This window comes from Seriola dumerili, unplaced genomic scaffold (genome assembly GCF_002260705.1).
Source record: "Seriola dumerili isolate Sdu_G_001 unplaced genomic scaffold, Sdu_1.0 BDQW01000025.1, whole genome shotgun sequence".
Taxonomy (NCBI): Eukaryota; Metazoa; Chordata; class Actinopteri; order Carangiformes; family Carangidae; genus Seriola; species Seriola dumerili.
In genome coordinates, this window is record NW_019174280.1 from 13,493,587 (window position 1) to 13,511,644 (window position 18,058).

At 39.5% G+C, this 18,058-nt stretch overlaps 1 protein-coding gene across 1 annotated transcript in view; it reads right to left on the reverse strand.

Moving 5' to 3' along the window:
* ust (uronyl 2-sulfotransferase) overlaps positions 1-18,058 on the reverse strand; it is a 62,946-nt gene that overhangs the window by 24,472 nt on the left and 20,416 nt on the right. Inside the window, exons 2-3 of the mRNA XM_022763896.1 lie at positions 10,320-10,363; positions 3,283-3,438 (exon numbers count right to left, since the gene is read on the reverse strand). Of these exons, the coding sequence (XP_022619617.1) occupies positions 3,283-3,438; positions 10,320-10,363 (200 nt within the window). The remainder of the gene's footprint in view (positions 1-3,282; positions 3,439-10,319; positions 10,364-18,058) is intronic.

The following is an 18,058-nucleotide window of genomic DNA, read 5'->3' on the forward strand; positions in this document are numbered from 1 at the left end:
TCATAGTATAGTGAGGCATAAAAAGTCATAAAAAACGTCATAGTATAGTAAGTCATAAAAAATCATAAAAATGTCATAGTATAGTAAGGCATAAAAAATCAGAAAAACGTCATATTATAGTAAGGCATAAAAGGTCATACTATAGTATGGCATAAAAACGTCATAGTATAGTGAGGCATAAAAAGTCTTAAAAACGTCATAGTATAGTAAGGCATAAAAAATTATAGTATAGTAAGGCATTAAAAGTCATAAAAGTGTCATAGTATAGTAAGGCATAAAAACGTCATAGTATAGTAAGGCATTAAAATGTCATAGTATAGTAAGGCATAAAAAGTCATAAAAATATCATAGTATAGTAAGGCATAAAAACTTCATAAAAACATCATAGTATAGTAAGGCTGAAAAGGCATAAAAATATCATATGATACTAAGGCGTAAAAAATCATGGTATAGTAAGGCATAAAAACGTCATAGTATAGTAAGGCATAAAAAGTCATAAAATACGTCATAGTATAGTAAGGCATGAAAAGTCATAGTATAGTAAGCCATGAAAAGTCACAAAAATATCATAGTATAGTAAGGCATAAAAGTCATAAAAACATCATAGTATAGTAAGACATAAAAAGTCATAAAAATGTCATAGTATAGTATGGCATAAAAACTTACAAAAAGGTAATAGCATAGTAAGGCATCAAAAGTCACGTAAATGCCATAGTATACTCAGGTCTAAAAGGGCATAAAAATGTCAAAGTATATTAAGGCATAAAAAGTCAAAGGATAGTAAGGCATGAAAACGTCACAGTATAGTAAGGCATAAAAACGTCATAGTACAGTAAGGCATAAAAAAGTCATAGTATAGTAAGGCATAAAAAGTCATAAAAACGTAATAATATAGTAAGGCTGAAAAGGCATAAAAACGTCACAGTATTGCAAGGCATAATAAATAATAAAAACATCATAGTATAGTATGGCATTAAAAGGCATAAAAAGTCATAATATAGGAAGGTATACAAAAGTCATAATATGTTAAGGCATAAAAACTTAATAGTATAGCAAAGCATAAAAACATCAGTAGCCACGCAGGTAGAGAGACAACATACAACCTCCACACAGAAAGGGCCCAGGCCTGAAGTTTGAACTCAGAACCTTCTCACTTTGGGATGACAGTTCTAATCACTGCATCACCATGCCGCCCCATAAAGACAGTATAGTGAGGCATAAAAACGTCATAATATAGTAAGGCTTAAAAAAAGCCACACTATAGTACGGCATAAAAAGTTGTAGTATATTAAGGCATAAAAATGTCATAGTGTAGTAAAGCATAAAGTCATAGGCTGCCTTACTATATTATGACTTTTAATGTTTACTATAGTAAGGCCTTACGATAGTCAGGCATAAAAACGTCACAGTAGAGAAAGGTATAAAGATGTCACAGTATAGTCAGGCATTACAGTTGCTAATTAACCTAATGAGCGTGGCTTTGGATTGCAGAAGGAAGCTGGAGTATCCAGAGAGAACCCATGCAGGCACAGAGAGAAAATGCCATCTCTTCACAGAAAGGCCCTAGGACCATGTTTCGAAATGAGAACCTTCTCAGTGTGAGGCAACAGTTCTAACCCCTACCACCGTGCCACCCCATCACAAAGTCATAGTACAGTAAGGCATAAAAAAGTCATAGTATAGTAAAGTATAAAAAATGCCATAGGATAGTATGGTATAAAAAGTTAATGCATTAGAGTCGCCAGTTAACCTAATGTGTATGTCTTTGGATTGGAGTAACTGGAAAGAAAGCACGCAGGCTCAGGGAGAACAGTCAAACTCCACACAGAAAGGCCAAAGGCCCGGGGGTTCGGACTTAGAACCTTGTCACTGTGGGACAATGGTTCTAACCACTGCATGACCATGCCCCCTCATAAAAAAGACATAGTATAGTATAATGAAAGTTTTCTTTTGTATAGCGAGGCATAAAAACATCATAGTATTGCAAAGCATAAAAAATCATAAAATAGTAAGGCAAAAAAAAAGTCATAGGATTCATGGTGACATTTTCGTTGGATTATTTGACAGAAATTCACCACACACTTTGATATATTCAGCATTTTATGTTTACTCCTGCTAGTGTGAATGAGTTCACTAAAATATTGGTAGGGACAATTCTGTCCTCCCAAAATATTGGTAGGGGCATGTCCCTACTGTCCTTATGCAAACCTACGCCCTTGGTGCCCAATGAATCCTTTATGAATGCAGTTGGAAAATAATTAGTTTGCATTATTTATTTGTTTATGTTATGAAAATAAAACATCTCTGTGTTTAGTGGAAAGAGTAAGAAGAGAAAGATTATGTGTGTTCAATTGCTAAAATGAGCCATTTAGACATGCTTTATGCACATTAGCATTTGCATTGGCATTCTCACTGGCACAGGCCAGCACTTCTTAGTGTCTCAAAAGACTGCGGTTTTTTAAACGAAAGCAGTTTTCCCTCTGTAAAGCCAACACTCATGTCCTCAAGATATTCCAAGAAATAATAAAAGCAGCTTCACTATCCTTCAGACTTTTTTTCACACTGAATGAAAAAACAAACACAGAATAAGCGCCTGCTGCTGTTGTGTTCACTGTGACCACATAGTTAAGTGCACAATACAAATAAATTAAGTTTTTTCCCCTCATACATAAGTGTTACCTTTCTCTAAGGATTTGACAACATTCAGCTGCTTTGAATTGCTGTGTTTAAATGAAAGAATGAATGAACTGAATTTAGGTCCTGGCTGGACTTTATTACAGTATTTATTTACAGATGATTAATGTATAAAGCACTGGCTTTAGAAGTGGGATCTGAAGACCACTGGGTCCCACAGGGGTCCAAACATTTCCAGGATCTGGGCAAACTCCATGATCTGATTAACAAAGTATGATGTGTTCAAAAGCTCCAGAACAGCTACTAAATGGAACTTGATAGAGATTGTTTTGCCAAGTAATTTTTCATTTTCAGATTTTAGGTTTTCCTCTATCTACTGTTGCCTCCCCAGTATTACTGTCAGATATGCATTTCTGCTTTAAATCCCTCATATAAAATATCTGAAATGATGAAAGAGGCTGTAACTGTGGGCAAGGAAATTAAAATAAAACAAAAACAAACAAGAGGACTTTGCTGTTGGGAGTTTTCTATGGAATTAACTGCAAATTTATTAATTCATTTACATGACATGACAAAAGATCATAAATAAGACCTTAATCCCACCTTGATTAAACCTTTAAATCCAGCCAGTCATCTCATTAACCTTACCTGTTCATGTTTTGTGAGGCGTGTTTTATTGTGGATGTCAGAGGAGACCAAGTTGAACTGGTGTTTCTCAGCCAGTAACCTCAGTAAGATGACCACTGTCCGGCTGCCACACTTCCCCACGCGGTTATAAACCACCTGGCTGGGGAACGGGAGCACCTATAAACACACACACGAAAACAAACATAAAGATGAACAGAAAAATAAAGAACTACTTTTATTATTGGCTTCGGTTCTTTGCAAGTTGCAGTTTACAATCATGTCTGTCCAGACTCTGGAATTTAATAAAAGGCGTTAATTTTTTGATTAAATTTAGTGAACTAAATTACATTGACAACTAAACATTCTAAATTAAACTGAATTTACATAATAAATGAATTAAACCTTTTATTATATCAAGTGAAATTAATTAAATTGTATTAAATCAATCAAATGTGAGACAGGAAATGTTGGGAAAGAAAGTAGGGGAATGACATGCTAAAAAATGGTGTGGTCAGTCAGGAGTCGAATCGGCGACCTGCTGCTCAGGGTATTCAGGCCCATGTGGTAGATTAGCTAGATTACATCTAATTGATTATATTGCATTACATTAATGTAAATATATATTATATTCACTAAATAAAAAAATTGTTAAATTAATTACATCAAATTAGATTTAATTAAATAAATTTAATATATATACTAAATTTACTCAATTTACACCCATGCCTGCCCAGATTTATATAATATATGTAGTGAAGATTTTGAAGGAATTTAATAAAAGGTATTAAGTGTCTTTTATCATAATTAGCATCTGAATTCTTGAGTTAGGGCCAAAAACTGTGCTTTGTGAGGTCACAGTGACCTTGACCTTGATCTAATCAGTTTATCCTTGAGGTTAAGTGAGCTATCATGCCAAATTTTTTAAGACATTCCCTCAAGGCAATCCTGGGCTATCACGTTCACAAGAATGCAAGAATGGGACCGACATGAGGTCACAGTGGAGAATGGGATGGCTGAAAATACAACCCAGAAACATAATGCCTCCGGCGGGTTTTTTAACTCTGTATTACTATCACTGATATTAAAGAACATATTATATTATATAACATTATATTACATTATTATATACGTATTCACAAGTATAATTGGATGTCTTTATATAAATGTTACTGATCTGTGTTATAGCACATTTTTAGGCAGCAGTACTACTTTGAACACCAAATTTGGCAGTAAAGGAAAAAAGACAACGTGTGAAAAGTGAAACAAAGATGAGAAAACAAGGACAAAAACTGAAGAAATTCATAAAATGTCACTGCCACTTTTTCTCCAACCTTTGACCTTTCTCACATCTACTCTCCCTGGAGCTAGACTCAGTTGTCACTGCAACATATTCCCTTCCTGCTATGAAACACACACAAAGACTGAGCACAGACATGCACACTTTCATGTTCTCTGCTCATATGCTTATTCTTCCGATCCGAACTCTGAGTCAGAGACTCTGCTGACCTCTCTGCAAAGTGATAATGACGCAACTGTTTTGTGTCTTGTCACACACACACACACACACACACACACACACACACACACACAAACACACACCACAGTAAAAACACACCCCTCATGAGTCATCAATTCAACAAGTAGCTCATGATTCAGACCCTCACATGAAGTGGATGTGAGTGAGTAAAAACATATTTGTTACCGTAAATCTCTGCTTGTAGGAAGGAAGAAGTTGGGGCTGACATGAATATTCAACATAAGACTCAAGAATGCATTAATTTGGCAATTACCCCTAAGGGCCCATGAGGTTTACACAAGTGGCCCCTTAAGAATGAAGGCTATCCAAGCGAATTTAGCAGCGAGAACAAGAGTAACAAGGGAAGTAAGTAAACAAGGGGCAGTTAAAGGAATTAAAGGAAGAATGGGAGAGAGGAAGACACGTTACCTAAAAGACATCTGGAAGATTTCTCTAGAAAATGATAGAGATCTAACTCAAAAAACAAAGACAGATCACTTCTGTTGTTGCCTTGAAAACTTTTCCCCTCCACTCTTCAAGTGAAGACTTCCTGTAAATCAGATGGGGGAAAATGCGGCAGTGATAAATTCTTGTCGGCATTCCCAGTCTGGAATGGTGATTGTACTTTTCCCAGGGGGTTTCTGGATATCTGAGAGACAGCGTGTTTGGAAGCAAGTCTGACTGACTGACTGAATCAACTAGTTCACTGGCTCATGGGGTGGCTAGTTTATGTACAATTTGGATAGTTTTATAGGTAACTGAATGACTGACTGGCTCGTTGACTTTTACAGGACAAATCTCCGCCCTCACCTGCTAGTTTCTCTCTCTGCTGTGATGAAATTATTACTCATCTTCAGTTAATCTCAGTGATCTTTTTTTTTGTAGTTTCAACACCACAGTTTAACATAGCCACACACACACACACACACACACACACACACACACACACACACACACACACACACACACACACTGGCTGATTTTGGCCTGTCCCACCCAAGATCAGGCTCAGCAAAAACAGAGAGGGCCTCCTCTGAATGTTTGCCAGAATCCAGTGGAAAGACAGAGAAAGTAGCAACAGGATGGAGAGCGGGAGAGAGAGAGAGAGTGAGGAGGAGGAACTACTTGGAGGACAAACTGCAGGGAAGAAGGATATCAATCTGCTGACAGATTGATCACTGTCATACATTTCCCCTCAATCCCACTTCCTGTTTGTTTTTTCCCAGAATCACAGTGTTTTACTTGATGTCATTAGACATTGAACTGGCTTGACACAATGTGAAAACAACATGCACAGGTACATTTGCCCCAGGAGGAAGGAGGGTGTACGGGAAAACAATTCACAGGTGAAATCTGTGCTCATACAAGATTGTACAAGTTTTGTTGACAGGCGTGCTACAGCTTGTGTCATTTGCTGGAACATCATCATCACTTTTTTTTTTTTTTTTTCATTTATTGTTTCATATTCTAATTGATCAAAGTAATCTTATAGAATAAAAATTGGTGGTGTCCAAAAACAAACACAAAATAATGGTCAGTGGTTGCAATTTCACTCAGTTTTGGGAAAAGATCTCAAGCTGATAGGAGATGGTTCTCTTGGACAGCAGTCCAACATTCCTCAGTGTTTGCCAAGTAACTACAGACTTCTAAGCTTATCACAATAATGAGGCAGATGAAATACATGCAGTGTTTTTTCGGGACAGCAACCCCCCATTGATATGATGACAAATGACTGTGTCAGACCTCTAACAGCCTGGTGTTGTATAATACAAGAAAAACATCAGAGATGCCGTCAAGAGTCCAAATCTCCCGTCGGCATTGACAGCACTGAAAGGGCAACCTTTTCAGTATGTGCTATTGTCGTTCCCACTCTGTAGAGCTTAGGTTTCTGATGCTCGCTGTGAGAAAGGTTTGCAGTGTCTGCCAGTGAGGGATTCTGTCAATAGTCGGTCCCCAGTCAAATTATTATGTAACAACGCTTCCCTCTGTGTCTGATCTGGGTGTTCCTACTCCCAAGAGTCTGGCTGTTGTTGTGGTATTTACAGGTCTGACGCTTTCGAGCCAATATCAAGCAGACTTTGAGATGATGAGTAGCCCTGCACCTTTCCTCTCTCTCACGCTCTCTCTCCTACTTTCGCTCCTCTCGCATTCTTTTCGAGTAGCCTGCCCACACACACTCGCACTAAAACCTCCAAAGGCTTCTCACTGTTTCTAGACATTTTCAGATGTGACATGAGTTCAACAAACATGCACGAATTATCGTCTGTGTCTCGTGGCCTGACCACCCGTCTCTGCAGAGAATTAACTGAACTCTAACGCTAACTGCCACCTTCAATCATCTAATAGCAAGTTTTGAGAACATGTCCAGGGTTTGCCACATATCAGGACCACTTCACCGCACCGCACCGCACACACACTCATTGGTCTTCCTGCTGCAGTTCCTTGAAACCCAGTACGCCACCACTAACCTGCACACTGCTTTGGCAAATAACGCTCTGCTGGTTTCAGCTAAGCCCTGGTCTGGGTTCATTGCTCTCCACTGTCAACTGCTCATCCCACGCTGAGTGGAGATCTGCAAGTCAAGGTCTCAGTCAGGGCACAGTGGAGACTCTCAGCATTTCCTGTTATTAATTATGTATCCATCCATCTCCACTCCGACCCGGAGAAGGATCTAAGTAGTGGTGTCCAAGTATTTCTTTGTCATTAAGATGAATTGATTTTCTTTGGCTGAGAGGAAATGGGAAACTCAAGTTTCTCAGTGCTACCACTAATGTTTTGCACTTGTAAAAATGCAGAAACGTAATATGTGTGTGACAAATGGAGATCGAAACGCTTTTGCTTTTATGGACATTAGCTTGTGCATTAGAGTGTGTCAGAGTGGAAATGTCTTTGGTTTTGTCTTCGGATTTCATTAAATATGGAAAATATTAGCTCACAACAGCAGCTGGACTTATCTAACACCACTAATTTCATTATAGACTCCCCAAAAACATTTCAGCTTCTTCTAAAAAAAACACATCTCTTGCCATTGCCATAGGAATTTTAGTGTTTTAACAAGACTATACAGTGGCTATAAAGGATTTAGTGCAATTAGGGAATTTGGAAAAACATGTTGGAAAATGTGCTCTATAAAATGATATTTACAGATTTTACACATGTGTAAAAATGCAGACATTCTTGTCATGCTTCCATACAGATAAAGACTCTCTATTCTGAGAGCTGTGTGGTTTTTCCATGCGCTCTCATTTACGTCAAGCTTTCAACTCGATTTCTAATCTTTCCCTACATTTACCAGAATCCCCAGCCTTGTGCGCGCACATGCTGTAATGCGAGCAACCTCTGCTGAAATTGTGGATCTATCTCATTGCAGTGGGATGTCAACAAAGAGATAATGAGAGATGTGGCTGATGCAGTGCTTGCCGCCGACATGGCATCAGCATCATCCGTCTGGTAGACGAAATGATGACAGATATGGAATCAATCAGAGTTAGCAGCTAATGTATAATCACTGTCAGTCTGGTCTGTGCAAATGGGGGCTGTATGTAGTTAGTAAAGCCTGTGAAGCTACTGTGGTTGCAAAAGACAGCTGCAGTCAAATTTCATGTCGCAGAGCCAGAGTGAAAGGCAGGAGAGACAGAATAGTTTATTGATTTCAAACGTAGGGAACGTGATGGGGTTTCAGAAATAAGTGCGAAGTTCATGTCAAATTATCTCTTTGGGGACGGTGAAATCAGGCGTCTTCAACCAAAAAATAAAGCCACAACAACAAAATCTGAAACTGACTGAATACTGTTTTCCGCCTTTAAATACATTTTTATAAATCTGCCAAAATAACACATTATAACACAATTTGTTATCATGCTTTTCACAATAATACTTTTATTCAATATATATATATACAGTATAAATATTAAATTGTGTGTAAATTGCTGTATCATTTATTCATTATCTCATCTTAAAATCAGTGGTTGGTAATTTTGTATTTGCATCTTTGCTGAAAAAGAGCTCTGTGTCCTTGATTGCCCAATCTTTAATTGACGTTGACTTCTAGTTTCTTAATAATAATGTACATTCATTTTACCTAAAAAGCATGCAGTTGTTTGTTCAACCTGGAATACTCTGAATGGGGCTTACAGTCAGGCAGCCAGTATTGTATATGGCCTAAAGCTTATTGTTGTGAGCCCTTGGAAAAGGCCATCCATGTATATATATATATAAACATTTTTATCATCTCAGATTTAGTACATAGAGTACATCTCTTTGGTAATGGCTGCTTTTGACATATACTACTGTTCTTTAATTACTAAATAACATTTCAGAAGCTAAAGAAATAACCTGTAGGCGACTTCATTTTTATCGCTCCCCTCAGCTTCTTGGAGACTTTTCCCCTCCATTAAAATCCCACTTTTCTGTGTCAAAATGAATTCCAGAGCTTCTGTGTTTGCATTATAATGTAAATATTCGGAATCAATTGCCTCAGGACACAGTCAAGCTGCTACACTCTTAACTTTATCCTCAACGGGGAATGGAAACCAATTTAGGTTTATTAGCCCTAATTTCCATTAAATTTTAGAAAGCACTATAATATTAAAAGCTTGGCTTCCCACCTACAGAATACAATTTAGAGACTGAATAGCATACAGCAAACTGGCATTGTGATTCCGCAGTGAGTGAATAATAAAGGTTTGTTTCAGATAACGATTTCCCTTAAAAGATAAAAGCAGCAACAAATTCCAACAATGTCTCCACAGTTTGCTTCATATAAATAACCCTTCACTGTTATCTCTATGAAACAAGCTCTGTGGCTGCCTAGTTTGGCTTAGTGGCCAGAACAGGCTTTTCAAAGTAAACACATAACTCACAAACAAAGCCCACATGTGACCTTACTGAATCCAAACAGCTGCTCATGTCAGCCACAAACAAACCTGTAACCCAACTAGATTAAGTCTCAGGTCAGCTATGCACTAAATGCTGTGGGTAAAGTTGAAAAAAATGATAACTCTGTCCATCAAGATAGAAAAAGAGTAAAAAAATGATGATGAGGTGGATTAAATAGGTATGAGGAATGAGGTGAAAATGAGGCGGTGACGGATTAAAGAACTAGATAATAAACAAGGGGCAGACGGAGGAAGAAAGCAGTTGGCAGGGCGAGAAAGAGGGAGCACAGAGGAGAGATAGTCATGCAGACATGGCAGCTGGATGAATACAAGGCCCCTGTGTCAGCACTGTGTGTGTGTGTGTGTGTGTGTGTGTGTGTGTGTGTGTGTGTGTGTGTGTGTGTGTGTGTGTGTGAGAGAGAGAGACTGTGTTCAGAGCGTTACTGTAGCACTGAAGCCAGACCTAGCTGGTATTTAGATGCAGCTCCTTCACACAGACCTAACCCTTATCCTGACTGGACTGAACTGGCTTGGAAACACAGGGCAGCACATCAGAGACACAGAGGTCAGGACAAAAAATTGGATAAAAAAATAAATAAATAAAAAAAATAAAGGTAATACAAGGAGAAATGGTAAATGACACTGAGAGATAGAGGGGAACTTACTCTTGGAGCAGGGGGTCCGTGGTCATCCAGATATGTGGATTCACCTGCAAAGGAGTACATGCATCAGGATTATGAAATACAACTACTTCAAATGAAAAGGACTGGAATACTCACTCATAACATTCGTGAATGGGGTTCAAAACCAACTTGTTTATATTAGCATAAAGTAGCTGTGTGTTCACCTGAGCAACACAGTGATGTAACAGCAATTCCCAGAAATGAGGATATGAAGCAAACGTGTCCCTTTGCTCTTCTCAGTCAACCAATTTAATAACAATAATAATATTAATACCTAGAAATGTACCAACTGATCACTTGCCTGTAATTATTTAAAATTATATATGGTTCTTTCCAGGAAATTTCTTAGCAGATTATATGGAATAAATAAATAAATTTGACTTTACAGCCCATTAAGATAAAATACCCTATAATTGTTTATCATGTATGTACTTTACATGTTTTCCTGTCTGAATTAATCTTACTATCCTGAATTTTGGCCAGCCCTATTAATTTATTGTCGCCACAAGAATCAGATTCATTCAATTTAAGTTCCACTCCACCCCCGTGCCATGCTTCTACCCCCTCCAGGGGCCTATCTCAACCTACAGTTTGAGAAACCGCATGGCGCAGCAGGTGGCACTTCACTTCAAAACCCAGACCTCAGCACAACAACTGCCCCCCTCACCCTCCATCCTCCGCCACAGTCACCCAAAGAAAACAGCATAGCTCTTGTCCATTAAGCGTGAAGATGTCATGAAGAGAGCTGCAGCCTATTTATACAATATATACAGAGCACTGTGAAGCTGTTTTATGTGGAAATAATGGAGGTCATTCAAGACTCTTTGAGCGCCTTGCAGACCATTCTCCAAGTCCAGCTGCCAGACGCACAGAGACGCATCACTTCCCATCACGTTTACAACATTCAGGTGGTTGGCGCAGGAGAAAAAGAGAAAGGCAAACTGGAGAGTGTGGGGGGAATGCTGCTAAAAAGAGAGGAAATATTACATAAGAGAACAGTCTCTCTTTGTGTCTCTGAAATGTGATCCAACACACTGATGAGAATAGCAAGATATGATGCGTGGACGCACACAGTGGTTTATAACCAGCCAAAGTTGTATCTGTTATTATATGCTTGTGCTGGAAGTGTTGTTTGACTTTGTAAGTACTGTTTATACTTTAGATAATGGTGTGTAAGCTCTGACTAATTAGTCTTATACTGAGATCCAATCTGCCAAGGTTTGGCTCTGTGATCTCTCACATACACACACACACACACACACACACATACACACATACACACATAATACAGTTACTGTATAGAACCTGTTTGGCTTCCTGTGCATGTTGTGGCTCATTAATTCATCAGGTACTGGATGTATAAACACTGACACAGCAGCTCTCTGCCCAGCCTCAGGAGTCTTTTTTTAGACTTTCTCTATGTTAGCATCTGTCTTTTTCCCTCTTTCATGACTTTACACTGTTTTGCTGAGGAATGTTGAGGGAAGCACGTGTTCGCTGCTCTTCTCCGAGGCATTTGAGGTCATGGCACGGCGAGGATGCAAGGAGGCAGACATGTCTGTTTCTTCCTCTGTCATCCATCATGGACAAACAACACCACCCCCGACCCCCACCCCGCTGACCCCCACCCCCCGTCCCGTGTGTGCTTCTCATTAGCGTTTTGGATAGAGGATTGGAACTCATTTTTTCCAAGGCACGAGGCTCGTAAAAGCTGACAGCTGCCCTCCACCCCCACCACCCACAGTGAGAGGAAAATGAACTTAAACAGCCACTGTACAGCGTACTGTACTCATCGACCCCATTGTCCTCTGATTCTCTGTTAGCAGTCAGTGAGGATGAGGACTTCTTTGGCTCGATCTAGAAATATCTGAATTCCAAAACAACACTACACAGGCCACAGGACACATGCTGCATTCATACTGTACTTTGTGGTTGCAACTATGACTTCACTCACTCAGTCATAGAAGTTCACCTTCCGTACCAGCACTATCTTTAAGCCATTAACCACTTCTTTACACTGAGCTATGTACACACAGATGAGTCACACACTACAGGAAAAAGCTTGAATAAAAGTGAGGATAATCACTAATTACTATTACTTAATTTATAGAAGTGCCAAGGAAATACCAAGGAGAATTGATGCTTTTCTGGCTCAACACCTTACTTTGCTAATTAATGTTGATTTTTTATTGTTTTGTCGCCCATCTGTATGTACCCCTGGAAATACACAGGTCATGAATGGTCAAGTGGAGAAATCTTTAGGAAGGAGAGGGCAAAGGTCTCACTTGAAAAGTTAAGGAAGAATTCACAAATTAAATCAAGGTCAGTGCCTTTGAACACATCCTCAAGTTTTGTGTGTGTGTGTGTGTGTGTGTGTGTGTGTGTGTGTGTGTGTGTGTGTGTGTGTGTGTGTGTGTGTGTTTGTGTGTCAGTGAGTGATTGAAGGAGAAACTAACTGGAGTGTGGGTATGCATAGGCATGTAGCTAAATGGTTAATTGGATTACTGTGTCACAAGATCCATGAACTCGCCTCTGGCTAAGAGCAGCTGCATAACCATTCCTTAGTACAATTATCTAATCAATACTGCAACATGGACAGCAACATTAATCAGTGGTGCTTTTAAGTTTTAATCAGTGAATTCTAAAACAGTCAATATATTAACCAAAGACACAACAAAATAACCAGAATTGTTTGTAAGCAGATTTCACTTCCTTGCAACAGATATTTCTTCACTAAATTAAGAAGAATCATAAAAGCTTATGATCTGCACAACAAAAGGTCTCCACAAATCAACACTGTTTATGATTTTCTGAGCAACACATGCAAGTAATACAAGTTGAAAGCTAATACCGTACATCCTCAAGTTGAGACATTAAGCAATGTGATTTAAAAGGCACGACACAATGTGAAACTGTGTGAAGCTGATTATTACCATAGATGTAATTTATGTGTCATAATTCAAAATTCCAACAGGAACTAATTAGTGGAAATCTGGTGAGGAAACCTGCAGCGCAAACTCACAGTTTTTTCCCACAAGTTTTAGGACGACAAACTCTAAAAGTCATATTTGGACACTAACTATGAAACCTGTATTTACGTAAGTGGAAGCATTCAATTAAACTTTTATAGCTGGACCCAACGCACACAAAAAACACAAGGCAGGCTGCTGCTCCTGTCCAGGAACTTGTTAAAGCAAATTATCACCTACATCAATTAGTCACCTCATTAGCTGAGTTGAGCTTGACTTTTTTTTTCTTCTGTGAAAAATTTACTACCTGTACAGCTACGTCAGTCTCAGACGTTGTTCTGGAACCAGAAAAGAAAAAAGCCAACAAAAATGTAACGTTGATAAAGGGTACAAATATGTGTTTTTGAGAAGAAAACTAAATATACTGTAAGTAATTTATGCTATCAAAATCATAAAAAAAAAAACCATGTGAATATTTCCTCAAAAATGCAGCGATATCTACGTTTGCACGGGACTAACCCACCAAGGTTTGAACAAACCAGCCCAGAATAAATTCCTCCTTCTGGAATTCTCGCCTTGGTGTTGGCCTGCTTCAGGAATGCTACAGTAAGTTCGGGAATTTCATAAACATGTATTTAGCGCATAGACCATTTCATTTGCTTTGTGAAATTGGCGACCTAGCTAAGTAAAGCTTAGGGAAGAACACACCCCAGAATAGGCCGAGGTTGGAGCGGAAAACCACACAGGAATGGGCAGTTGAGGGAAAGGCCAAGAGGATAGGAGCAGGTTTGACGTTAAGGGGCCTTCACTTTGCTGTGGGACGGGACTCAAGGCAAGGATGGAAGGTTACAGAGCTGCTGCTGCCCTGGAATGTTCTACAAGTATGTGAACGCAGATTACAGGTTCCTCAGCCTGTGAAGACTAAACTTTCTCATCCTTAACAACATCCTGCTGTAGTTTCTGTATATACCACGCACAAAAATGAGAGTATAGAAGGTGCGTGCTTGCTTCATGTCCCTACTGACAGTTTTATGGGAATATGGCGCGTAGTTTTTGAGTTTATACAGGAACAGAGTAGAGAAAGGAAAAAGTGTGGAAGAGTTTGGATAGATGGGCACATAGGTATCTCATGACAGTCTGCACTGCAGTTGAAAATTATATAACTCCAGCCTGACCCAGCTGTGTAAAACACACCCAGTTAAAGTTAGATACACGTCTATGGTTACAGTCTTGACTAAACATTCGAGCCATAATAGAGAGCATATGCAAACAGAGTCAGTGTGTATGGGTTATATACATACTTTTCTGTGTGTGTTTGTCTATGAAATGCGTATCTGTGTGTGTGTGTGTGGTCACCCAACCCTTTGATTTGGAGTGTGGGAGTGGCCCTCCATTAAGACCCATAGCTCGACCCAGCTACCTAATTACAGAGGGGAGTTAAGCTAAGGGTCAGGGTCTCCACCCACTACGCCCTGCTCCACATCACCCCTCAGTCACTTGAGAATCAACAATGGTCAGACAACTTTGTGATATAAATATAACAGCTGTGCCTCTGCTATGTTATTGCAGGTGCCCAAAGCCCAAAACATGGTAGGGAGACTAATTTGTGGACGTATTGCTCCCCTAAAATTTTGGTTACTGAAATGCAGCAGGGGGACTGTGAGAGCATACACACATGCATACAGATGTACTAGGGGCTGGGAGACTTCAGGGTGATTGTCAGCATGTCATTTGTGGACACCAGCGGTTGCCACCGTGTACACTGTAGGACAGGGACGTACCACTAAACTGATGACCAAGCAAAGCAGTGTTGACTCTAGTGGCTGCACAGCTATATGCCCAGAAAGTTAAAAATAAAAGACATACTTTGCGGAAAAAAAGTAGCTTAATCATTTCCATTACTTCTGTGAAGAACAGAGGAAACAGGAGTGACTCATCTAATTCATTACGAAATCATCCATGTGAAAGTCAAAGCCCTCAAAATATTCAAGGAGTAAAGTAGTGCTGCAGTTGACAAAGACACAATATGACCACCCATAGCATCCATGATAGGCATTCATAACGGACTCACTTTGAAGTAAGGAGCACATTTGAATCAAATCTTGCATGTTGTGTTAGATAACGGTTGATCAGTCATGTATTTAGCCATTAGTGCATTTCAAAATTGGTGTTGAAAAGACAAACTTTCAACAGTCACTTTCCAACTACCATTAGTATATTTCACACTTGACAAAGTAAATCAATACGCAGGACCCCAGCGGAGTCATTTGATGTCTCAAAACTTGAAGAGGAGAAGTCAATGAGACCCAATGAGGACAAGCAAAGTGGATAAAATCAAATGAGGCAGTTTGAGCATGCAAAGCAAACACGTGATGAGCAGTAGAACATAACCTTCTTCAAGCCCCTTCAAGGCCATACTGCTGCAGGATTACTGAATTTAAAGTTTTAAGGGAAAATTTCAAACACTTTCAGACTCCAATTTCACAGCACAGAGCATGGGCTACTCTCCAGGTGCATGCCACAGGTTGTTTTGGCAGTGTTATTAATTTAATTTAGATCAGTAAAGTACATTGAGTGTTGCTTTCAGTGCCACAGTGACTTCACATTTTTCTGTCCGCGGATTTCTAGACAAAAACAGGTATGAATTTTGACCTTGCCTAACCATACTCTATCCAGCAAGCTGTCACAGAGTCGATGAGCACCGACTAACTCTGGAAATCAGGTAGCTTTGAAATGAAGAAATGAGCCATGAAGTAGAAAATTGGGCAAACAGTCGAAACACTAATAGATGTCTGACGCCACAAAGTCAAAGTAGGAGAAGTAATCACTCATCCACCGGCAGGGAAGTGATGCGATGAGCTTTGCTCGTCCTTTAATATCATATCCTGTGGGCGACCATGTCAATGCTGCATCAGAAGCAGATAATACGGTTAATAACAGGATGTGATGCTGTCAGGGATTTCTGGTGAACTACATGCTGCTCTGTCAGCTAATTCTGCACTTCCGTGTTAAAAAGCAGCAGAGTGCTTGTGCCATTTGTACGTTCCTCGTCTCTGCTTGTGGACATGCGGGCACAACACCAGTTGTCTTGCTAGCCTATCCTTATGGATAAAGGGCCTGCAGGTGGCCGTTTAGACTGACCAGAGATTCTTCCCACACACCCCTACCAAAGAAGTCAAATGGAGTCTTTCTTTTAGACTGATAAAGAAATTTGAATAAACAACAACAATATCCATTGGGGTACTAACAATAGCAAAGGAAATGTCTGTGCGTATAACATTCATTCAAAGCATGCTATTATGGTGAACCAACATGAGCTACGTTTTGGACAAGACTGCGTATTATCTTGTCAGCAGCACGTAAGACGTTACAAAATATGTTCAAAAATGTGCCAAAATCCATGTTATTTCTGAATATTTCAAGATATAAATAACGGTAGATCCATGTCAAACAACAACAACAACAGCAGCAGCAGCAGTTAAACTTCAGCAGTCAACCCATTAAAAACCAACCGCAACTGGGCAACTCCTCGGCCTCTGTTGCTTTACTCTAGCTCACAAAACCCTCCAGATGTGAAAATGCATCATGTATAAATACACACAAACACCACTAGTGACATCTGTGCTGTGCACAACTGGAAAAAGAGTGAAAATTCATGGTTTTAGAGAGTAAATTAAGTAGTTGACTTGTGAGTTTGTCAGATGACGTTGTGGTTATAAAATCAGGATTTTAGAAATGCAGAGCAGCAGCTTTGGAAGTTAACATGTAGTCTTAATGTCCACGTTTCAGTCACTTTTTCAAACTTGTTCTATTGTCCGCCAACAGAAACAGTAAAACATATAAATGAGAGCAGCTTTATTGGGAATTCAGCTGTATTAGAATTTGTGAGCACATAGAGTAGGGAAGAAACAAACAGATACAGAGCTGAAACCGGCTGACCCTAGGCAGAATGCAAATACGACGCTATAATGTCAGCTGTTTACAGCGGTTCCAATTTCGCACATTGACCATACGTGGTCCCGCCATATACTAGATTTTGATCTAGTTTACAGTTCAGCTCTCTTGGCCCTGAGCCTCACCCAAACTAAATCAGTTTTTGAAAGAATTCATCTTTTTTTTTCTTTTTTTTTTTTTTGGAACTGACACTGAGTACTCTGAAGCCTGCTGCTGACAAAAACAAAAGGATTACAATGGTTTATTACAACTCCTTTCATCATGACAATGTCAACTGAAAACAGACAACAGCCGGATGTGGAAACTGTTACCATCCAACACCCTTGTCCTAGGCTTCAGTGGTGATTCTGCTGACTCACGAATGAGGGATGAGGCAAAGAGCTGGGTGTGTACCCATGTCTAACTGCACAATCATCATCAACCAGATATTGTTAGACTGTTGGTGAACCAAATCCTGATATCTATTTTAAATATTTGCTGGCCTGTCATGACGGTGGCCTGAGGGATTCCTTTTCCTCTTCCTCTGTGAAGAGACTAAAACAGCAGCATTTATGAACAATGAGGGTGAGTGACTCCAGTTGTTACATGCCAAGACACTTTTCTTTATGTGTTTAACTGTTCTACATGAATGCAAAAATGGTCCATGAGCCTTCAACCCACATAACTTCTCCCACTGTGTGTGATTTCACACTGTGCGTCAGCTATCTGCTTGCTTTAGGTTTCATGCTTGAATGTGCATGTAGCCACTGAGAGAGGCTGGAATCTGGAAGTCCTGCACTCTGCTCTATCACTGCTGCA